This window comes from Culex quinquefasciatus, chromosome 2 (assembly GCF_015732765.1).
Source record: "Culex quinquefasciatus strain JHB chromosome 2, VPISU_Cqui_1.0_pri_paternal, whole genome shotgun sequence".
Classification (NCBI taxonomy): domain Eukaryota; kingdom Metazoa; phylum Arthropoda; class Insecta; order Diptera; family Culicidae; genus Culex; species Culex quinquefasciatus.
In genome coordinates, this window is record NC_051862.1 from 229,467 (window position 1) to 252,767 (window position 23,301).

At 38.8% G+C, this 23,301-nt stretch overlaps 1 protein-coding gene across 9 annotated transcripts in view; it reads left to right on the top strand.

Annotated features, from left to right (window-relative positions):
• Positions 1-23,301, top strand: part of LOC6040533 (ecdysone-inducible protein E75) — a 72,355-nt gene that overhangs the window by 39,870 nt on the left and 9,184 nt on the right. For 8 of the 9 annotated variants that reach the window (XM_038257908.1, XM_038257902.1, XM_038257903.1 and 5 more), the window contains one exon: positions 15,978-16,122. In XM_038257908.1, the coding sequence (XP_038113836.1) occupies positions 15,978-16,122 (145 nt within the window). Of the gene's footprint in view, positions 1-14,761; positions 15,839-15,977; positions 16,123-23,301 lie in introns of those variants that run through there. The other variant, XM_001849865.2, reaches the window with a different exon arrangement.

Consider the following 23,301-nt stretch of genomic DNA (forward strand, 5'->3'; position numbering starts at 1 on the left):
TACAATGTCTTGGATACATTTTGTAAACAAGGATGCCTTAATTCATAACAGAAATGCTAAATGTCATGAACAAATGTCTCCATCTGAAATTTATATGTAAAATGTTTTACCAAGGATAATTCCAGGAAAGGCAACATACACAAATGACGTAGCTCACAGAAAAAAATCAATTCTCATTATCGTGAATTAAGTTCACGAATGTGAGAACCACGAAGGAATTTATTCATGAGTATGGTGCATTCGCACTATAAACGTGAATATATTCCTTCGTGGTTCTCGCATTCGTGAATTTAATTCACGATTTTGATAATTGCGCGGGTTCAATTCCCGCCTTATCCACCTGGCCTTCTATCGGATGAGGAAGTAAAACGTCGGTCCATTTGCGTAAAAGAGGTTTTGGATGACTCACCACACATAACCTTCGGACGCCTAGAAATGAACAGAAACTTGCAACAGAGCCCACAAAAGACCGGGGGTCGTTAAAGTGGATTGCTTTGCTTTTTTAAGAACGTTTTAGATTTAAGAGAATACTACAGGGGGCATTTTTCATATTTTTTTTATTAGGTCCTTTTCGGTACTGGGACCTGGTTAGGACCGAGTCGGCTTTTGTAATTACATTTGACTTAATAATTACAGAGGATCTTGTGTGTAAATGTTAGTGGGAGGGGAACACTACAGGGGGCATCTTCGTATCTAGGGCAGCATGCACTTTATTCAAAAAGTATATGGATAATTTAAAAAAACAAACGCATACATAGATAAACAGTTAAAACATCATTTTTGAACAGGTAAAACATAAATATTGAAAGTTGTGGATAAGATTAAATATTATTAAAAACAAAGAAAAACTAAACTCAATAAATGTATTGAATGGAACTGAAAACTAAATGAAATGAACTCCTGAACAAAGAACCAATAACGCAAAATTTACCAGTATGTAGAAGGCTAAAGTGTAAGTTTAGATATATCACGTTCATAAGGGTCTCAAAATGAACTATCGCGCTTATTTTGACTCAAAAAAATCATGACCAAAACACATCTACGGCTGAAAATGTCCCTTTTTCAGTTGGTACACATTTTAGCTAAGATAAAAAAAAACTGAATTTCAAGCCCATTTTTCAAAATGTAGGTATACATTATTGCAGTTTGCCAAGTCCGGTGGTGCAGTGGTTTATAGCGTGGTAGCCTCTCACCCCAGTAAAGCCTAGGTTCAATCCCAGACGGAGCCGGTTGTCTGATCAAACCTTCCGTAGTACGGGGAAGTAAAACGTAAACCCATTTGCGTAAAAGAGGTTTTGGGTGACTCACCACTAGGGTGCCCAGAAAAAATGACCCCCTGCTCCACAAGCGGAAAACGGTTTATTGGGTTATTTCAAGCATATGTGCAAATTTTGAGCAAAATTGGTTGAGATTAACCGTTGGTTGAGATTAAAGCTGGCGGAAAAAAAAATCGTACAAAAATGACTTTTTTAAATCGCTAATAACATTTCAGGATCGAGTTTTACAACTTTGATATGTTCGACCAAAAGTTGTAGAGCATTAAATTTTCAATGAGAATCTCACTTTTGGGAATATTTTTACTGAAGTAGCGCATCGTGCTGTCCAAACCGACTAAACCAAACCCACAAATCAATTTGGGCAAAAAATAAAATGATTAAAATACAAAAATACAATGTATTTTAAATAGATAGCAATCAATCGTACAAGTATTTTCAATGGAAATTGATATTTTCAGCAATATATTTTTAACACCACTTTGTTTGGGGAATTTGACAAAAACTTGCAATGACCTATTGCAATAGCAAACTCACATGAAATAAGTTTAAAACTAAATTCTTGTGTCTCCCCTAAGAGTCGTATCAACAAAGTTAAAAAAAGCAAAAGTGGACAAACATGTGCACTAATATAAAAAAATATGAAAAACTGCGACTATTTTCAAAAAAGTCGCATAAAATGGCTTTAACTTGAAAACGGTGCTCTTTATCAAAATTTCACTAAGGAACTATTTGATTGAAAATTTGATTTTACATTTTGCGACCAATATTTCGATTTTTTGAAAATTTCTGTATTGATTCAAAAAATCATAACTCGGTCAAAAAAATTTTGCTCAGCCTGGAAATTTTTGAAAAGTCGGCATTTGATATCCTTAGGGGAACATATCAAAGAATAAAAAAATAAATAAAAATAGTGCTTTTTTTTTGCATATCAAGTTTTAGTGACAAAATGTGACATTAAAAACCAAAATTTTTTAACCGTGTATCATTTTTTTCAGTGTAGTCCTTATCCATACCTACAACTTTGCCCAAGACGCCAAATCGATCAAAAATTTCCTTCAAAAGATACAGATTTTTTAATTTTCATGCATCATTTTTGTATGGACAGCTGCCAAATTTGTAAGAAAAATTACATGGACAAACTAATGATGCGAAATGGCTTCTTTGGGCATACCGAAGGCAAAAAAAAGTTTCAGTCAGATCAAAAAAAATACAAAAAAAAAGAATGACCAAAATCTGAGAGAATTGCTCAGTTGTAAATTTGGGAGGTTAAATACACAGAAAAAAAAGTTGAATTTTGGAATGTTGAAAATTTGGTAGGTTGAATATTACCTCTTTTTTTGAATAATATTAAATAGAAATTGTGTAAAAATGTGAACTTGATGAATATTCATCAAAAACTGATGAAAATTCATATTTTTTGGGGTAAAATTAATCATTTTTTTAGACAAAAAATCTGTCACCATTTCCTGATGAATATTACCATAATTTTTTTTCTGTGTATTACCTCTTTGATAATGAAATGACCTCAATTTAGGCTAAATAAGTGTAATTACATAGAAAATGGTCAAATTACTCTTTTTTCTAACATAAAAAATGTACTCATTCTCAAATGTAATATAACCATTATTTTTTTTTGCATAATATTTAAAAAATTACAAATATATCACTTGAGCTTCAAGACAATATTTTATAAAAATTTAAAAACAAAATACAGTCCAGACTTGATTATCCGAAGTTTCGATTATCAGACTTTAAATTATCCGACGGTTTGGATTTGACTTCGGATAAAAATTACGATAAAAAAAATTCCTGTATTTTTTTTATTTATTTACTTTAAACATCAAATTCGAGTTCTGCGACCCCATATCAGACAAATTTGAATGGATAATTTCTGGAGCAACATTTGCAAGGGGTGGTACGAGATTGTTCTTACGGTCTTTCGTCCAATTTAAACGTGTGTAATGAAAGGCCGTAAGAGCAATGTCGTACCGTCCCTTTCAACTGTTGCTCCAGATTTCCTGTAAAATTAAAACAAGGCATTTTTTCAATATTTCATCATCCCCATTTTGGTCGCCATCTTGGATTTAAAAATTCTAAATCACTTTAGAGTTGTTAAAGGGTCATACTTAAGCTCAACAATGGAGCACTTCCATTCGAACAGTTTTTGCTTTTTTCTACAATGTATTTCTTATAGAGCGAACTGTCAAAAACTGCTCGACTGCGGGTGTTCCATAAAAAAATATTTTTTTCGTGATTCGATTATCCGAAGCGAAATTTTGCCAATGCTTACGAATAATCGAGCCTGGACTGTAATGTACTTTTGGCTCATAATTCGAAAAAAAAATCATCTTCCTGCATTATTGTTACGTAATGCAGCCTTCTTTGAAAAAAATATAGCTTCATACTAAATTACAGGTTTGAATGATTTGTTTATATTATCTGGTTACCGAGTTGTACCATAACTTTCAACTTCAGTGTTGATATTAAAACGCATTGAAGTCTGAAAAATACCTACTTAACTGACCATTCTACTCCCCACAGTCCGCTATGATGTCAAGAAAGAGCAATGACTTTTGTCCATTCCGGCATTAGCTCCTTATTTTCGTAAACGTGCTGCTTGTGTACGAAGATCTTTCTACGACGACACTAAAAGGTACAACACGAGCGAGTGCAAAAACTGCTTCGTGCCTTCAAAAAATCACATCTGCCAGCAACGTCGACGACGAACGATCGTAACACGCATTTCTCCATCCACCCCTCTTCCCTTTTCACCCAGCACCATGCGTCTCCACCCCACCTCCCGGGGGATGCATACTTTCAACTCTCTCCACACACCGCATTCGCCGTCAACCACAAGCAGCGCGCCAAAAGCGACAAAACGTAATACGTCAAAAGGCAGTGTCGAGTCGCGCGCGGGCTCATTATTATCGTTGTTACTACACACACTGTGACTGCCACCGCTCCCCTTCTTCGCGCCAACGAGAGTCAACGAAAGAAATGTGCGCATGTGTCACTGAACTCTCCTCGACTTGGCGGGCGCTCTATCGTCATCGTCGTACACTCTTCGTCGCGGGCAGCAGCAGCAGCACACACTTTTACATCAGGGAAAGCCCCGACAAAGCGCGATGACGATGATGATGGCGATAATGACGATGACTTTGTGAGTCTCTTTCTCTCGAAATTTCTGTGCCTGTGTCGTGTCGATGATTGTGATGTTGTTGTTGGTGGTGGTTGTATTGCAATGTTCCGGGTCTTTGAACTTTGTGTGTTGTTTTGGTTTGAGGGAAAAAGCAGGGGACTTGGTTCAGGGAAAGGAGGTGGAGGGATAAGTGGCCGAGGTTGACCTAGATTTCTTTCCACAGCACGTTCTAAGAAGCACCCATTCATCAGAACATTTTTTTCTGCTGCTGGTGTAAAATTAACAGAGTCACAAGGAAATCGGTACTCTATGAAGGTTAAAGAGTGGCGGCAGGGTAACAAAACTCGTAAAAATTGCATGCCGTTAAAAACTACACACAATCACAGTTCTACAATTTCAAAGGAAATAAGTTTAACTTCGCCTTAGTTTATTCCTTGCCAGCACAAAACATAACAAATTTCGGGATTACATGCGATGAAATCATTCTAAGAGACCAAGCATCTCCATTGTATCTTGATTTCTTAGAATGAAGCTATGGAGGCGCCTGGCTTTTAAGAATGGAAATTGTGACTTTTTAGTACTGACTAGAAATAAACTTAATTGTATTTGTGTCGATGTTTCCAAGAAAGCCTAACTCTTTTTGAGTTTTAAAAACATAATAATGTACCTGTTTAGTAATTAAAAACAAAAACTTTTTACTTAGAATGGACCTGCAATGAAATGACCGAATCCGGATTCACTTATTCTAATTCAACCTTTGGATAAGGGGCCATGCATAAACAACATGGAAACTTTTTTGGGAATCTGTAACCCCCCGCTCCCCCCCTCGTGGACAATTGTCCATACAAAAAAATTGTCCATTTAATAAAAATATAAAAATACTTTTTCGTTTTTCGGACAATATTTGAGTAAGGATAACATGAAATTTCAACATACAGTGTGATGAACATCGTTCTAAAATGTATTGACTAGTTTCCCCAAAGTAAAATTATTCAAGAGCAAAAAGTTAAAAAAAAGGTTTAATAAACTAAATTTTGTTTTTGTTTTTGCATTTTGGGTGTTTTTGAATGACCCAAAGCGGTTTTAAAAACACCTTAAAAGAAAAAAAATGTGTTTATTGGACCTTTTTCTGAATTGATCTATTGGAACATCAGTATTCAGGTTTGACAGTTATCATGCCTTAATTAGAACTTTTTTCATAATTTTATAAAATTCTTTTTTTCACATTTTTATGATTTTCATGATTATAATTCCTGTTTAAGATTGGGTTTAATTTTATAAATCCTCACTTGTGTGCTATCTTGTGACAGGTCTTATCATTTCAAGGTAGAAATGTCACTATATGCACACAAGCGACGAAATATTCTGCTAACATTTCCAGTTCTGCCTCAACCATCACCAACCCAGATACGCAAAGGCTGCTAATGGTCACTGACCTCTTGATGAATCAACCATGTCGATGACCACAAAACGTAACGAGTTACTTCTTTATAGGCAAACAATGACTAAATATGTTGTAGCACGTACGCCAGTAACACAACAACAAGAAGGAATGTTGCTCCAAACATGACGTCATAGAAATTTTCTGAAACAGGGGGCCAATGTTTGAGTCTGCTGCGATTCTTCGCCCAGCTCTGTTCGGGGTCGTTGATCTGGAAGTCATCAGAGAAAAAAAGAGCTAAAGCAAAGAGCGCGAAGAAAGAGCACGAGAAAGAGAGAAATGGTTAAACAACAACCTAAACAAGTCTGGGCCACCCCATTCCCACATCACCCACCTTCTTCATATGTTTCCATACAAGTCAGCTAGCGAGCTCTAGCATTTGTTCTTTCACCACCATTTGCAAACTATTTGTGAGGAAGCACCAGCATCTCTCTGGCTGAATGAGGCTAGCGAAATAAAATGTGCTTGTTTTCCTGTTTGATTGTACGAAAATGGGTCACAGAATGAATACAAATATTGAAGGTTAGAGCAAAGCTTTGCACAAATATTAGACGGTTTCCAATATTTACGGACAATTGGTTGACAAAGGTTATTTAAAAACATGTATTCAGGCTAAAACAATATCGTGAAAATAATAGCCCCGCTCAGGTTAATGAACCTCTGTAAAACACAAACAGAAAGCCTCTCTCTCTAAATTTCACATACATTCAAGTATGCAAATACTCAGACACATACATGTATTTGTACGCTAATAGCTGCTATTGGAGAAAGGGTCAAAAACAACCGCGATGGTAAAAGAGAAACAGGAAGGTGGTCAACATTAAGCAAAGGTGTTGCATAATGCTTGAATAATACTGTTGGAACTGGGGAGGTCTCTCTAGGTTTGCATCGAGCACAACTTTAGGGGTAGTATTGTGATAATCAGTTTGGCTTGGCAATTGGAAAAAGTTCAATTCAAGGCATAATTTGCAGAATAAATAAACTAAATTGGAATTTGTAAAAAAAATATCGACTCCGAAAACGAAACGAAACTATTGGCACTACGCCCCCCGGGGCATGGCCTTCCTCTAACGTGGAATTTCTGCTCCAGCGCCTCTGACGAGACAGGAGAAACCGGGACCGACGTTTTACTTCACCATCCGATAGAAGCTCAATGGATAAGGCGGGAATCGAACCCGCGTCTCATAGCATCATCGGGATCGGCAGCCGAAGCCGCTACCCCTGCGCCACGAGACCCAATATCGACTCCATCATTTTTAATAACTAACGTCAACTAATGTTTTGAATATCAGATTTAAAGCCTAAATTAAAATTCTGTGAAGCAAATATTTACATGTTGTATTTAAAAATGACTAAAATATAAAATCAGTTTAGTTCTTTAAAAAAATTATTTAATAAAGCTTTTTTGATGTCAATTTCTGATTGAAAACCTGTTTGTTACATTAATGGCAAAAAATGTATTAAATTTAGCTCAAACAGAAAAAAACTTTGCGAAATAAGATTTTTTCATTCGATTACCTCAGTTTTCATTTATTGCAACATACAAATTAAGGATAAAATATTTTAAAGATTTATGTAAAAATATTTTGAAAGAAGCGCTAAAGCATAAATCGAAAAAAAAATATTAGGAAAAAACAATAAGACATTTAACAAGGCTTATTTACAAACAATTAAAATAATCTTGAGCCACCATGCGCTTCCACGTAACACAGTTTTTTCTTCAATAAATACAATTTTCATCAATAGGATATTTTGAATTGTAAATATTCTTAATTTAGAATGTGAAACACAGAAGAAAAAAAACGTTGTTAAAATCCACAAACTAATCGGTACTTGATGTAAGTGGCAACTGGTAAACGAAAGCGCCCAACTTTATGTTCAATTGGTAATATTTATGCAAAAAAAAAGTAATTACACGGCTTAGCAAATAAAGTTTAAGAAACAGTGATTAATAAAGTACCAAGCGTCTCCATTTTTATTCGAAAACTAATTTTTGTCGATAAAATGTATCTTGTTTAAGGGAGCACATGAAGTTGTTGTTGTTGCCCAATCCTTCAACAATCTGGTTGTAAAAATAGCCAAACCCTGCTGTGAATTATTTTGCGGACCGCACTTTAGGAGATGAATCAAAACTTAAATAGATAGTTCTCGTAGTTGTCTGTAAAAATGATCTTGGTGTAAAAGCTCTGGTTGATGTGTACCGTTATTGTCGATTTCTTATCAAAGGTTTGAAATTTCAACACAGTAAAAAACTATTTTTAAATTCAACTTATACACAGCTTCAAGCTTAAAGGCCTAAACATTGTTTTATTCAAAACAAGTCAGGCACAAATATATGTTTTTTTTTCGACAACTCATAATGCGCTTCCATGGAATGATTGAGTCATTTTGAGGAAGGACAATTAGTAATTTCTATACTGATTAGCCATTTAGGAATGCCTTTTTTATATTATTAAACTGAAATGGCTGTTGACTTTTGTCACTCAATGCTCCAATGATGTTTTTTTTTTTGGTTTTAGTTTTGTATACTTTGATTTCTTCATCGCGGCGTGCTCTCTATGCTGGGTTACTTAAGCATTGTGAATTCCTCTCACTTTCCTCTCATTTGCTTGAGGAAGCCGTGCCGCCAAAAACCGCCCCACTTGAACAACAAAAAAAATCAAATCAAATCACAATAAGCACAAGCAGCCCGGCAATAGATTTGCTGATGCCATCTTGCTCTACCCCTCACCATATTTACCAAGTCGATTCGGCCAGCTCTAATAAAGCAGTAACACACAACACTGGCGGTCGGTGCTGAATCACACTGAATCGTAGCACAAGCCCCAGCAACCGCCGATCGAACGCTGCCCGAGTCGCTCTCGAACGCCGGGGTAGATGACCAAAAATTGGGTCACGAAAAAACCTACCAACACAGCGCCACATTCCGAGGGCATACCCACACCACCAAACAACCCAGACGAGCGAGACGTGTGCCGCACGAGGTCTGCTTGTTTTTTTCTATACTTTTTTTCGAAACGTGAACAACCCCGTTCCGTTTTCGAGCGATGGCCGCCACAGTGCTTGGAACTTGGGGCCCGGGGTGCGTACAACACCAGGTCGAGTGTAGTTGTGTGCGAGAGTTGAGCCGTCGTCGTCGTGTGTGGAAAAGTTGATGTTGGTAGTATTGTTGAGCTTAGAGGTTCAACTTGGGCGATGGGTGGTGGGTGGGTTTTTGGATGGGGTGTTGTGGTGATGGTGGAGCATGGCACTATGCATATGCGAACCACGAACGTTCACTGCGCAATGGACGAGGGGAGGTTGAAATGGGTGGAATTGGGTGATGGGTGGAGGACGGGTGGTTATTCGAAGGCAAGCGACTCACTCACAGAGACGGCAATGACAGGTCGTTGAACTGTGCGCGCCTCGTACTGCTGGTGCTGTCTTTGTTCAAAAGCAAACCAGTCTCAGACCTGGCCAACCGAGAGACAGCTGCCATCATGGCAAAAACGGGGGCTCCGGCCGTTGGGGTCGAAAATCGACCGAGCTACCACGATATAGCTGAGAAATTTTATAAATTATTGCAAATCGACTAGTTTTTTTTTGTTAGATAATTATTTTTCGTTATTATTCCTTCCAATAAATTAATCCACTTATCAATTTGGTGACTTCGCCAAAGTGTTGTTTTACAAATAGGAGTTGAATTCCCAAAATAAGTATCTTTACAAAATTTCAAGAGGAAGAAAAAAATTGCGCCATATTGCATTATGTTGCAATTTTTGTTATTTTTCAAGTGTAAAAATAAATATAGATGAACTGTACACAAAAACGTAAAAACGTTCTTTGAACAATCCCATTTTGTCCCATTTTGAGGTCTTGTCGAATAACTCTAGGTGCTCACTTCTTAGTTGATGGTAGGAACAATGTTTTCTTAGACATGAACAAAATTGAAAATAATTGTTCGCACCTCATCTTTAATTTACTGAAAAACACTTAGCTAAACAAATGTTCCAAAATTGGTTGGAATTAATACACAGATACCTATTACTGTTCACAGAAAATGTTTTTTTCACGCTCTGAATGTCATAAAACATCAAAAGTTTTAAATATTTTAAATTCGTTTTTTTCGACACAGATCCGCCTGGAAGATGCCAAAAATTTTAATTATAGTCATATTAAATGTATGATTCTATAATAATAATACTGTTGAGCAGTTCTCTACGGAATCGGTCTTTTTCTTTAATTTTAATTTTTACAGTATGTAAAAAAAGTATTTACACCCCTTGGGCACTATGCACATTTTGTGATGAAACATGTAAAAAATTTAAAGTTTGACAGGAACCTAGTACTACGTTTTGTTCAGAAACTCATGCCAAACATTTTGCTACAAAAGCTCATGAAAAGATGATTTCTATAAAAGTTATATAACAAATACTATTACGAAAATAAAAAGGTGCAAAAAGTTTGTACACCTTTCGAAAAATTAACATAAATAATGTTATTTGTTGACAAATCACCATAAATCCAGTCTCCCAACTCCAAATAGGCATCCTTGACTGATTAAAAGAATTTGGATTGAATATAAAGTTTACTAACTACTTAGTATAAAAGTTTATATAACTCTGAAAATTCTATATAAAACTTATCTAAACCTAATTTTGCAAACTCTTAATTCAACTAAATGTCAATATATTACCATATAATTGCTAAATAAACATTTTGGAGTGGGTATAACACCGTTTTGGGGTATTTGTATCGATAGAATAGATTTTCGTTGAAATTTCGTACCAACCCGAAATTACGTCGTAGGAAAATCCGCCGGCATCCGAAACGGTCCACGATTCACAAGTCAACCTATGTGGAATCGGAAAGGGCATAAAATTTCCGATCTTTTGATACCCATACATCTAGGTTTTCTTTAAAACCTACGTTTTTAAATACCTGGGCAAAAGTAAGTTTGATCCACGAGAACAAAATTACGAAATTCCATACATTTTTGGCAGGTTGCTCAAACGAAACCATAACAACGTTTTTGCTTAGGTATTTTAAAACGTAGGTTTTAAAGAAAACCTAGATGTATGGGTATCAAAAGATCGGAAATTATGCCCTTTCCGATTCCACATAGGTTGACTTGTGAATCGTGGACCGTTTCGGATGCCGGCGGATTTTCCTACGACGTAATTCCGGGTTGGTACGAAATTTCAACGAAAATCTATTCTATCGATACAAATACCCCAAAACGGTGTTATACCCACTCCAAAATGTTTATTTAGCAATTATATGGTAATATATTGACATTTAGTTGAATTAAGAGTTTGCAAAATTAGGTTTAGATAAGTTTTATATAGAATTTGAGTTATATAAACTTTTATACTAAGTAGTTAGTAAACTTTATATTCAATCCAAATTCTTTAATCAGTCAAGGATGCCTATTTGGAGTTGGGAGACTGGATTTATGGTGATTTGTCAACAAATAACATTATTTATGTTAATTTTTCGAAAGGTGTACAAACTTTTTGCACCTTTTTATTTTCGTAATAGTATTTGTTATATAACTTTTATAGAAATCATCTTTTCATGAGCTTTTTGTAGCAAAATGTTTGGCATGAGTTTCTGAACAAAACGTAGTACTAGGTTCCTGTCAAACTTTAAATTTTTTACATGTTTCATCACAAAATGTGCATAGTGCCCAAGGGGTGTAAATACTTTTTTTACATACTGTATATTTTTTAATCCGGCTGAAACTTTTTTGGTGCCTTCGGTATGCCCAATATTTTAACATTGTAAATCGGACCATTATTTGTTGAGATATCGACATTAGAAAATGGTGGGTTGTTAGGGTGAGACTTAGAAAACATCAATTTTCTTGTTTATAAACCTTTGCATGGCAATATCTCAGCAACAAAGTACAATAAAGCAAAATATAGAAAATTTTCTCAGCTTTTCAAAAATATTTTTTTCAAATTTGGGCAAACATGGGCACTACTTAAAAAAAATTAAAAACTGCAACAATTTCCAAAAAAGTTACCTAAAAATGGCTATAACGAAAGTACTTTTAGATTGCAAATTCAATTTTACATCGAAAAATGAAGTTGAAAATTTTTTGCGACCAATATTTGGATTTTTTGAAAAATTCTGTATTGATTCAAAATCAAAAATTTTTTGCCCATTCTGGAAATTTCTGAAAAGTTATCATTTCTGGAGTAACATTTGAAAAGGGCGCATAAGCATTTTGACAGCTGGAACTATTATGCAAATTACTAGACTATAGGTAACTATTTAACAAAACTCGAAATATCAAAAGGTAGCTGTGCAGGCCAGCTATTGATTACCACGTTCAGTTTTGTGAAAAAGTTACAACTAGCCTGAGAATTTGCAAAATAGTTCAAACTGTCATGATGCTTATCCGCCCTTTTCTCGTGTTGCTCAGATTTGATGTCCTCTAAAACATACCAAAAATTAAAAAAATCAAAAATAGTGTTTTTTTGCAAATAAATTTTTAGTGACAAAACGTGAAATTAAAAATCACAAAAATTTTTACTGTGTATCATTTTTCAGTGTAGTCCATATCCATACCTACAACTTTGCCGAAGACACCAAATCGATCAAAAATTCCTTCAAAAGATACAGATTTTGAATTTTCACATATCATTTTTGTATGGACAGCTGCCAAATTTGTATGGAAAATTATATGAACGAACTAATGATGCAAAATGGCTTCTTTGGGCATACCAAAGGCACCAAAAAAGTTTCAGCCGGATTAAAAAATACAAAAACTAAAAAGCTTTACACTTATGTTTATGGGCTGGAAGACCTGTTCTTCAAAATGTATCAAATGAGCAAAACGTTACATATCCATATTTTTTACTTATTTTCACCTCAAGTGCCCTGCACGGAGTACATACCTGGGGTAGTTTTGGTTGACTCGGGGAGCCCGAAGGATTATGCCGTAGGTGATACGCCTGGGTTGATTCACCTCTCCTCACGGCAAGGTGTCGGCAAGGTTGCCAACATGCGACGAGAGAAAGCATGAATCTTCAGCTGCTGCCAGACGGCTGTATTCTGAAATTACAAAAGTCAAAGATCAAAAATCAAATTATTCGCTCTACAGCATTGCTTTGGCGTTCTCGATTACGAGATTCCTACTCGAAACTAAGTGTACGAAGGCTTGATTATTGAGGCAATTGCAAACTTCTTTTTATATATATATACCTTGGGTAATTCTCTACCAACTACCTTGGGTAATTCTCTACCAACTCACAAGAAATCGGGATAAGTTGCCCCGACCCCTCTTCGATTTGCGTGAAACTTTGCCCTAAGTGGTAACTTTTGTCCCTGATCACGAATCCGAGGTCCGTTTTTTTAATAACTCGTGACGGAGGGGCGGTACGACCTCTTCAATTTTAGAACATGCGAAAAAAGAGGTGTTTTTCAATAATTTGCAGCCTGAAACGGTAATGAGATAGAAATTTGGTGTCAAAGGAGCTTTTATGTAAAATGAGACGCCCGGTTTGATGGCGTACTCTACTTTTCATGGAAAAAAAAACACTAAACAGGTTTTGAAAACTCTACAATTTTCAGTTACTCAACTGTACAAAAAAATTTAACATGTCATTTTATGAGAAATTTAATCTACCTTGACTCAGAAGGGTAATTTTTTTCATTTAAAACAAAAAAAAAAACATTTTTAAATTTCATGTTTTTTTCCCATAATCTCGTCTCGAAAAATGCCACCGGGACCGTCTAGGATCGAACTCAAGCCGACTGGGTGAGAGACAACCACGCTTACCACGGTCCCGGATAAAAAAAATACAGAAGTATCAATATTAATTCAAGTCTCATAACAAGAGTTGATATTTTTTTTAATTGCGTCGAAATTTTACGTGCATAAAAAAAATTACAGCCAAAATTTCTTCGCACAAATTTTAACAATAAAAGTTGCTGTCTACCACGTTATAAGTAGTTTCATCACTGCAAAGGCCAACGCAATTCCACAATTGCTATACATAGTAAAAGTCATTTTTAATGTGGATTAATTCTAGAGTTTTTTCTTTTTTTTTTCAAAAGGTCCTATAAGCTATTGTGTTTCAATCAATAAAATATGGTCAGTACTAAACATCATCGTTGAGTGTGGCAGGGACGATTAAAAGAATAATGGTTGGGTTTGGTCGCCAACTTGCTGCGATCAAATGCCCCTTTACCGCCATCAGTCATAGGTTGTTACCAAGTTGTTACAATCAATGATTTTACACTTGTTCGTCAAGTTACATACTAACCCGAGAAATGATACCGAAACATCTAGTTTCGGTTCAGCCATTACCGAGATAATCTAGTTTAAATTTTCATGTTTTGATTCTAAGTCGATATGTATACGTGAAAGCTATCTTTTCGAGTGGTTTGACAGCATCTTCTTAGTAAAGAATTCCAAACCAAAATCCAGTGGAGACGCATGGTACATGGTGCGAATATGGAGCCGCATGGTCTCTAAACCTTAACAACATGCTATGGCAAATTTTCATGTTTCGACCTCACTGGTTCGACCATTGCCCGCCAAATCCTCGTCGTCGCGTGCGCTGGGGAGCTGCTTCTCTGCTACTTTTGCTCTTTCTACTAGATCCGGGCGGGGGCATACGACGGCGCTACGTTGGCTGTCTCTCTGTGTGTGGAAATAGTATAGGCAACAGCCGCAGCCACAGCAAACAGAAATAACGGTGGTAGGGCATTCTACTTACAGCAGCTCCACTAGGAGAGCAAGCGAGCAGACCCACTGCCCGGTGGAGTAAGTGAGATGCCATTAGCTCACGTACACACACTACCAACCACCAGCTCGAATTGAAAACAAACTGGTCGTTCGCGCGCGCTCGCACACACAATTGCGAGTGTGAGTTGTTTGATACACTGTTTTCATCGAGTTTCATTCGCAAATTAAACTCTGGAATGTGAGCATCGTCCGTCGAGCGAACGTTTATGCTTAAGTCGTTGTCGTCGCCGTCGTCGGCAGTGCTTCGTCCTTGCGTCTCTGATAAACTCAACGAATAGTTATGCAAAGTGTCAAGTGTGTAAATGTTCCACTATTGAGGGGGAAAATGATGTCTATTCAATAAGCGCCGTGCAATAGCGCCTAGTCGTTCCTAGTGGTTAAATTTCGAGGGTCGACAAAGCCAAGTCTTGAGGTAGTGATCAACGGCATCTCTACGTTCGGAAGAGACTTTTGGAAATAGCTGTTGCAAAATGGGATGTGCAGTGCAGCAGGAGCCCGCCGCCAGTGACCCAAAGTCAACGGCGACACTCAACGCTGGGAAAAGTCTGATAGTTCAAAGCAATCAGTGCAGTTTAAAAAGTTCTAGCGAGAGCAACAGTACTGACGGCAGCAGCAACAGCCTTAAAAAGGCTCACAGCGCACTAGTTAAAATTCTCGAATCCGCTCCTTTAAAGTGTTCAAATTTAAGTAAGATCGAGACCGAAAACGGCGGAAGTGCTGGTACTAGTTCTGCCAGCCATAGTAATAATAACCAAGTTGTAGGTGTTTCAAATGAGGTGACCAAAGTTTGTGGTTTCAAGAGTGCTGATAGTGGTCGCCCCAGTAACCAAATCGAAAGTCCACCTACGGTAAAGATGAAATCAACACCGAAGATAGATTTTTGTCCGTGGAAGAAAACCACGATTGCCAAAGAGTGGATTAGTGCCTGCGATCAGGAACTTCAGAAGCATGCTCTGGAGTCGTCGGCGCAGAGTAAACCCACCAACCAACCTCAACAGCAGGAAGAAGAAGGCTGCAATAGCCTAAGTGCCATATCAAATAATCAACACCCTCATAATCCGTGTTGCCGGAGTCGGGAGTCCTCCCAAAGCTCCGATCACTCATCGTTGTCAGCCTCCCCGGAGCCAATAAGTGACGATAGTTGTAGTAACTGCAGCTCCAACAGCAGTAGCGACTGCTGCTCCGACTATCTGATCAATGATCTCTGCAAGCAGTTCGAGGAGAACCTATGCGAAGATCATGTACGTTTCAATGTGTCCCCCACATATTACGCCTAGTATCATATTTGTATTGTGTACTCTTTTCTCCCCCCCAATTCGGCTGTGACACCACCAGTCAACCTTCAATTTATATTTTCCTTTTTCTTTTTGCCATTCACAGGGATTCTTCAGGCGCTCGATTCAGCAGAAAATCCAGTATCGCCCTTGCACTAAAAATCAGCAATGCAGTATACTCAGAATTAATCGTAATCGGTGTCAGTATTGCAGACTGAAAAAATGTATAGCCGTTGGAATGAGTCGCGATGGTGAGTACTATTAAAATTTTGTAAAATTGTAAAAAAATTGTAAGGTACTAATTCCAAACCGCCAAACGTGCGCAGGGTTGCCAGCTAACTTGTAGATCTCTTTTCCACTCGATGTACTTGAAAATCCCCCCTTTGGCAAGCATACCAGCAACTCTGCTCCCGTGCCACGGTTCAAGACACACGCACACAGTGAAGCCATTGTCGCCCATGGTATTGCTATTTCGTTTATGCTATAAAAGACCACCCCCCTCCACACCCTGATGGGACGTTTTTCCACTCACACACTCTAACGTATCGTGCGAGTGTGCGCAATAGAAAGTGATGTAGTGTCCACCCATACCACGGCACAAGCAGTTCAACCCCAACCAGCCAAGGCAAACCGAGCAAGAGACTTCGAGGCTAAAGCGAAGTTCATTGACCGTCTAACTAGGGCATAATCATTTTGAACTCTATTTAGGTCAGAAAAATATTCGCTTGCTCGTGGTCTGGCTCGTTCGCTAGCTGAGCTAACTTGCTCTCGTAGAGCAGCACCGAATGAGCGGGGTCGACGGTTTGTTGTTTAGTGATGTCTTGAATTAATTGAAATTTAAATATAATCACCGTTCAAATATGTTCATCAAAAATTTAAAAAAATAGCAAAAACATCAATGAAAAATTAGTTACAAATGCACGACTTTTTGCATTATCGCACGCGCGTTTATCACGTTCAGCAGTGTGCGTGAAGCTTAAGTGCAAAAAATTAAATAAAGAAATATAACAGAAGAGGCGCAAAGCGCTACGCGCGGTGCGTATGAAATCTAAAATTTCACTTTCACTTGTTTCGTAACCATCGCGGGTAGGAAAACATAACAAAAGAGACAAGAGAAATGTCAATCACCTCCTCATTACAAGTACGGCGATTTCTAATACGGATACAAAACGCGAGCCGGAAAGGATGAGAGGAGGTGGGGAAGTTGGGAAGTCGTTTTTCAAGTTATATGTTTTTGGAAATTTGATGCAATAAGAAAGGTGTCTTGCATTTTTTTGCAAATCGCTCTAGGACGCAACCCTAGTGTCCCGAGCAAATTATGAAAGAGCTCCCTCGGTGCCTCACCTGATTTGGAGGTGTTGGACACACATTTGCCACAGCTGGCCGAACCTTGTGCTATCTATCTCTCTTACGCTAATTCTTTGGCGTAGCGCAAACGTCTAGCCTTCTACTGGCTGCCTTTCGAAAGTATCACTCACACAAGCGCGAATTTCGCTGCTGCTGCTGCTTACATAAAGAAAACCTCCGGGTTGCAGATTCAACGAGACTGCTCTTATGAACGAAACCGCGAGATAGTTCGTTAAACGGATAGTCTGGCAGAAGTTGGGCCTGTTGGGATCAAATTGGTGCATTACTTATTTGACATGGAATTGTTGATGCTTTATGTTTTTGATCAAACAGAACTAATTCGATTCTCAAAGTCAGGTCAAGCGCCTTCATCTCAATTCGCCAGGCTATTCGTTTAAGACTGGTACGATTCGTCTTTGCTTCTCCGTTTTGTCCGTACTCCAACCGACACCACCATGATGGCATTGGTGTGAGTAGGTTCGAGGTGTATGGAGAAAAGAAGGCGAGTTGTGTACGATGTCATTGACTCTTAATTCGGTCATGCATGGTCGTTTACTTGTTTTACAATTCATGAAAAAGATTATGCATTTCGGTAGTAGGTACAACGTACAAATTTCAGTTCGATGTTCTGTTAAAAAAAATTCAATCAATCGAATATTAAAAACAAAAACAATTGAAAACAAGTGTTCACTATCGTTACCGCTTCTTTTGTATGTTTAGTGCTCCCAATTCCCAGCCTACGGATGTTGTCTGTTTCATTGTGCCATTTTTGTATTTTTTGGGTTAAGAAATTGCACGGTTGAACACACAACAAAAACGAAACTCCACGGCCAAGAAAGAAGACGCCATAACCAAGCACTCGCTCTCCATCGAACATGTGCATGTGTTTACCACAGCCAGGCAAGATTGTAGGGCAGCCCCGCGTAAAAAGGGGGCGACAGTTTCGAGTATCAATTCTTTGTTGCAGAAAGTAGCTCATCCATGATTTGTTTTTTTTTTGCAATAATCGAACAAAGTTCGCACAACGGCTAAACTCGTTATATTGTTTCAATGTTCCCAACTGTTTGGGATTGTGGAGTTTTGTAGCATACACCCATACGAAAGGGACCAAACCTTTCGACAACTTTGACAGATGCACTGACAACGAGTGTCAGCTACTTTATACACCAAGAGACTAAAAAAGATTATGATTACCTCGCAATTTGAACCCAAGCGCTTTGAGCAGTTTTGAGAGGTCTCGGCTACCAAGAGAGGCAGAATGCAATTCGAATAGAGCTAAACCTTGGTTTTGGTGTAGTTTTTCTGTTTTTAAAAGTTCAAAGTGTCCTTTTTGGCTCATGGTACCGCCACCGACCACATCGAGGTCGATTGTCTTGTTACGTGACAGATGAATGACCGGTTTTGCGATCAAGGGAGCTCCAATTTCACTTCCAGGTTATTCACCGTAAGCATAAGAGCCATCGGCTGAGCCCAGGAAGTTGGGCAGAGCAGCTCGGCAATAGAAAACCTCGAGGGTAACGAACTTTGCTGCTTTGCGCCCTCTCTCTCTCTCTCTCTCTTTCACACACACACACTCACACAAACCCAGTGGCGGCCTTAGCACCTCTACGTCTCTCTGCCTTCGTTGATGGCGGCGGCTGTTTCACTTTCCATTTTGCTGCTACTCGGGCCTATGCTCTGCGCATCGCTACGCGCCGTAAGCAGGCAAGGCAGACAGAGACAGAGCATCGTGTGCTACTGGCGTTGACTGCCGCCAGCAAAGGTTATTCACCTAGCTCGCCAATTGTAGGTCAACGAGCGTGTGTGTGTTGTGTGTGTGTGTGTGTGTGCGCTCTATTGTACTCACCACACTCTTATCATGAAGGAACAGAACAGCCAAATGGGTTCACGACAAGCACGTTCGCGTTCGAATGGCTCACGTCATACACCACCTATGGCAATGATGGCAGCGAAGACGATGATGATGATGATGATTCTACTTTTAGGCCATTCATCGCTGCGCTTAATGAGGTTGGCCACATGCGTACGTGCGTGATAGAACGAGATCTTAGTAATATCCCAGTTACTTTTCCGATTGCATCGGATCAAAAGGAAAAAGCAGCTCAAACTATCATGCGTCTCCACAACGAATCGTTTGAGCTCATGTTCTTCAACTTATAAATTCGCAATCTCAAAACAAAAAACAGTTTCCAAATATTTTTTCTGCCTTTTTCGATTGTATAGATAAGCATGTGATAGTTTCCAAGACTTTCTCGTCCAATTAACGCTCATTCCTTTATTGCTTCTCCAGTATCGTATCTCTCCGCTGAATCAGTAATGCATTCATGAATCCGCTCCACCTCGCTTCAGATATTGTGGGGGAAATATTGAACCACATGATCGTGCCGGTGAAAGTGCCAGATTTCGATTTCGTTTCAAACTGAACAAAAAAAAATATCTCCACCAGCAGTGTGAGGTTACCGAACTCTTACACTGTCATTTATGTAAAACTACTCCGCGCTAACGAGTAGACTTCGAGAGGGGATTCCGAATTTGAGTTTCACAGTGAAATGGAAAGCGGTGTTACGCTGGCTAACTGAGGTCATAGACACAATTTCACTGAACCCCTGCTCTCTACCGTCCGTGCGGTTTAAAACTTGGACGCTTTCCAAAACTCAAAATTATCCATTGGTTGCGAGCCTCACGTTGCAGACGGTGACGGTGTTGACGCGAAGTAGCATTCCTTATGCTTCTTCTTTCTTTCCTTTTTTTGAAGTGGAAGGTGCGAAATTGGCCCACTTTTTGCCGTCCATGGCGGCTCGAACCGGAACCTCCACTCTCACTCTCACTCAGCGGTCGTGATTCGATATTTATGTGGCGATCAGCCATTGAAACAAATTCACCGTGTGTCGTAACATCCCAGCCGACATTGGTGTTCGCACACCACTGGGGATGTGACTGGAGCATCGGAGTCATTTATACTATGTTGTTTAGGTCTTTAAATCTATAACAACCTAAAAATCTACTTTTTCACTACCTATGTAGATTTGACATTTTGAAGAAGTTTGATATGTTTAAATTATTGCAAACAGTTTACTGGTTATCAAACATGTATGTAACATTAAAACAAACTCCATGAAATTGCACTCACTAAAACTATTTAATGGAGGCGCATGGCAGTGCTAGAAAACTTTTGAACACAAATCTTTGAACATTTTGCCATTATTTTTCACTGAACACTACTCCAGCATTCAATTTTCAAATAATTTTATAATACAAAAACATCAAAACCATCGCGAGCACATGATAAACCGGAGCTTATTCGCAAAACGTTCGTCCGAAGCTTTTCATCGAGCTTACGAAAAGCTTTAGCGCGAAAGCTTTGATTATGCTGCCTTGCCAATGCTCCCATAATTTCTGCAATCGGTAGAACACGCTCGCTCTCTTTTTCCTCTCTCTCTGAGATCCGTGTGGAGGAACTCACGAAAAGTTACACCACTACAACTTGAATTTTCAGAGAGCTTTTCGCAGAGAGAGAGAGAGCACGCGAGGGTGCAATAACACCTACTCACGTTTGTCTGCTTGTACATAATAGCCGAGGCAGCGAACGCAAACATGAAATAAATATAGGGGTGAATCAAGGTTATCATGAGTCAAGGACAACGTTTTTGTTCCTTCTCGGCTCCACCTTCCGGCAGACCGACCACCCACCCACCTCACGCTTCACGGCAATGGAGCATCAAGCTTATACTGATGATAGAGCTTTCAGGTACAAGTTTTAAACTTTTGTTCCGATCTTGATAGCAATCAATTGAGCTTCCTGTACATCTTCTAACAAAGTTGAATGACTTGATGTTGATGCAAATTTGTTATTTAACATCAATTTATGGGAAATATTTTATTTTGAAAAGTTTTTCAACTCGTGGATACGCATTATTCAATATGTTTCATAAGAATACTGACGATGCTTCTAATCAAGTGCGATGGGCGGTGGCTATGTACATATAGATAACAGAAAAGAAACTGCTGTCAATCAAGAACGTTGCCCGGTATGCGCGCCATGTGTATTAAAAATAGCATGTACTGTACCTAGATACAACAACACACATCCCAAGCTCGGTGTTGGTCGGCTGTGTGGTGATGACGGTCGTAGCATTCAATTCGGATAAGTTCAAGGCCAACTATAACGAGCGGGAGAACTCCAGATGCGCGAAATTGTGTGCGCGCAAACGTGGTTCGTTCTCAATTTTGAGTGTGTTTGTGAAGGGAGAATTATAATGAGTGCCCCCGTCTTCCGCGAAAGATCACCGCGAGTTCAACAACACAGCACCGCGAAAATGTGTTTTTTAAAAACATTTTTTTTTGCAACTAATAAAACCGTATTCATTTTAGAGCAGGTTCATTAAAGGTAAAATTATACCAAATTTGACACAAAATGTTAAAATTTGGCAAACCAAAAAATGAAAGGCTGTGTTCTGTCGGTGATGGTCAGGGCCACGGGCTAACCGATGAGGGCACTTGTTCTGGTTTTGACCGTCTGACCGGTCGTCGGTTGGGAGACTGAGTTCCGGCAAGAGAGCATGGATATTCATTTGGCTCTAGCACGCTTTGTGTATTGTATATCTGCCGAGAGAGTCTGAATGAGTGCTGCTCGACGACTGAGTTTCGCAGCGAGGGCTCCTTCGATGTTGAATGAGGCAAGCCAAAGCTTTACAGTTAGTTCGTTGATGTCGGTGGACGCATTTGAGTAGTCACTCCGGGTGTATCGTAGTGCGCCTTAGTGAACCGCGTGATCGACCTGTCGTCGATCGACCGGTCTATACCTCTCTCTCCCCACGCTCTCCTTCGAGGTCAACAGGAAGCATATTTATCAAGGGTACAAATTTTGGAGCCAAAAAGTTTAAAGTCTAGGAATAAAGGAAACATGCGTGATCTCTACTAGCTGTATGTGTAAATGTGTGTGCATTGAGCTGTTACAAGCTTATCGATTGGGGAAGCATCTATACGGTATCAAATAAAATTTGCGAAAAATTGTGCTCAACTCAACTACGAGTGGAAAAAAAAAGTCGCAGAAATCATTTTAAAAATATCGCAGAGAGAGTTAATGTACGAGGAAAAATAAGAGCAGTGAACACAAGCAGGCTTTGGAAGCTATATCGTCGGTGGTAGCTAGTGAAAGTCCGCCTCTGCCTGGCATGGGTTACTGCGACTGAGTGGGGCGTGCAGCATAAATCTCCTCGTCGAGTCCACCGATGCCGCTGAATGGATCGTAATTGGAAACGCAATTCGACGTGTGTGGTGACGGAGCATATCAATTCTCAAGTGAAACAATATGAAAAGCACAAAATTGCTGCAATTGACAACATAATCTTGTCAAGTGTGTACAAGTGAAAAAGATTAGCAACTACGAGTTTAACACAGAAAAAAGGAAAAGCAAAGTACCAAAGAAAAAGTTCCAATTTACACCAAGGAAAAACCACACAAATCATAGAAAATGAGTGAAGAACTACCCATTTTAAAAGGAATACTGAAGGGAGTTGTTTCTTATCATAATGCACGTAGGTTGACAAAAATAGTTTTTTTTCCTTTAATTTGGTATCTTTACATTGTACCTTTTCTTCCCCTCCGTGACATTTGTAACTTGAACGTGGGCGGTTGATAGATTTCAACCCCACTCGTTACATTTGACCTCTCGTTGCTCAGTACATACACACACAGCGATGATCTTTGACCTTGATTCTCCAAAGTCCATATCGATGCGGGCGGTGGTTGTACTTTTCGCCGGGTGAGCAAAATAGAGAGCTTTTGCGTTGCCAAGAGCAAATGTACGTTGAGCGGAGAAAAGGAACACTGGTTGTTGGATACACGTAAAATATTTGCTTTTGTGCCATTTTAGGTTATTAATTTGATTTAACTGTTTTCGAGGAATTGAGATTTTTTATTCTCAATTCCAACCGGACTCGATGTTGAAAAACAAACATTGCCTGCTTAATTCGATGCATCCCCATAGCAACTTTTTAAAATGAAAGTGAAACAAGGAAACGCACCACTCTTACCTTCATCGAGTTGCGCTTATTGTGCCGGTTTCCATTCGCCTATTAAAT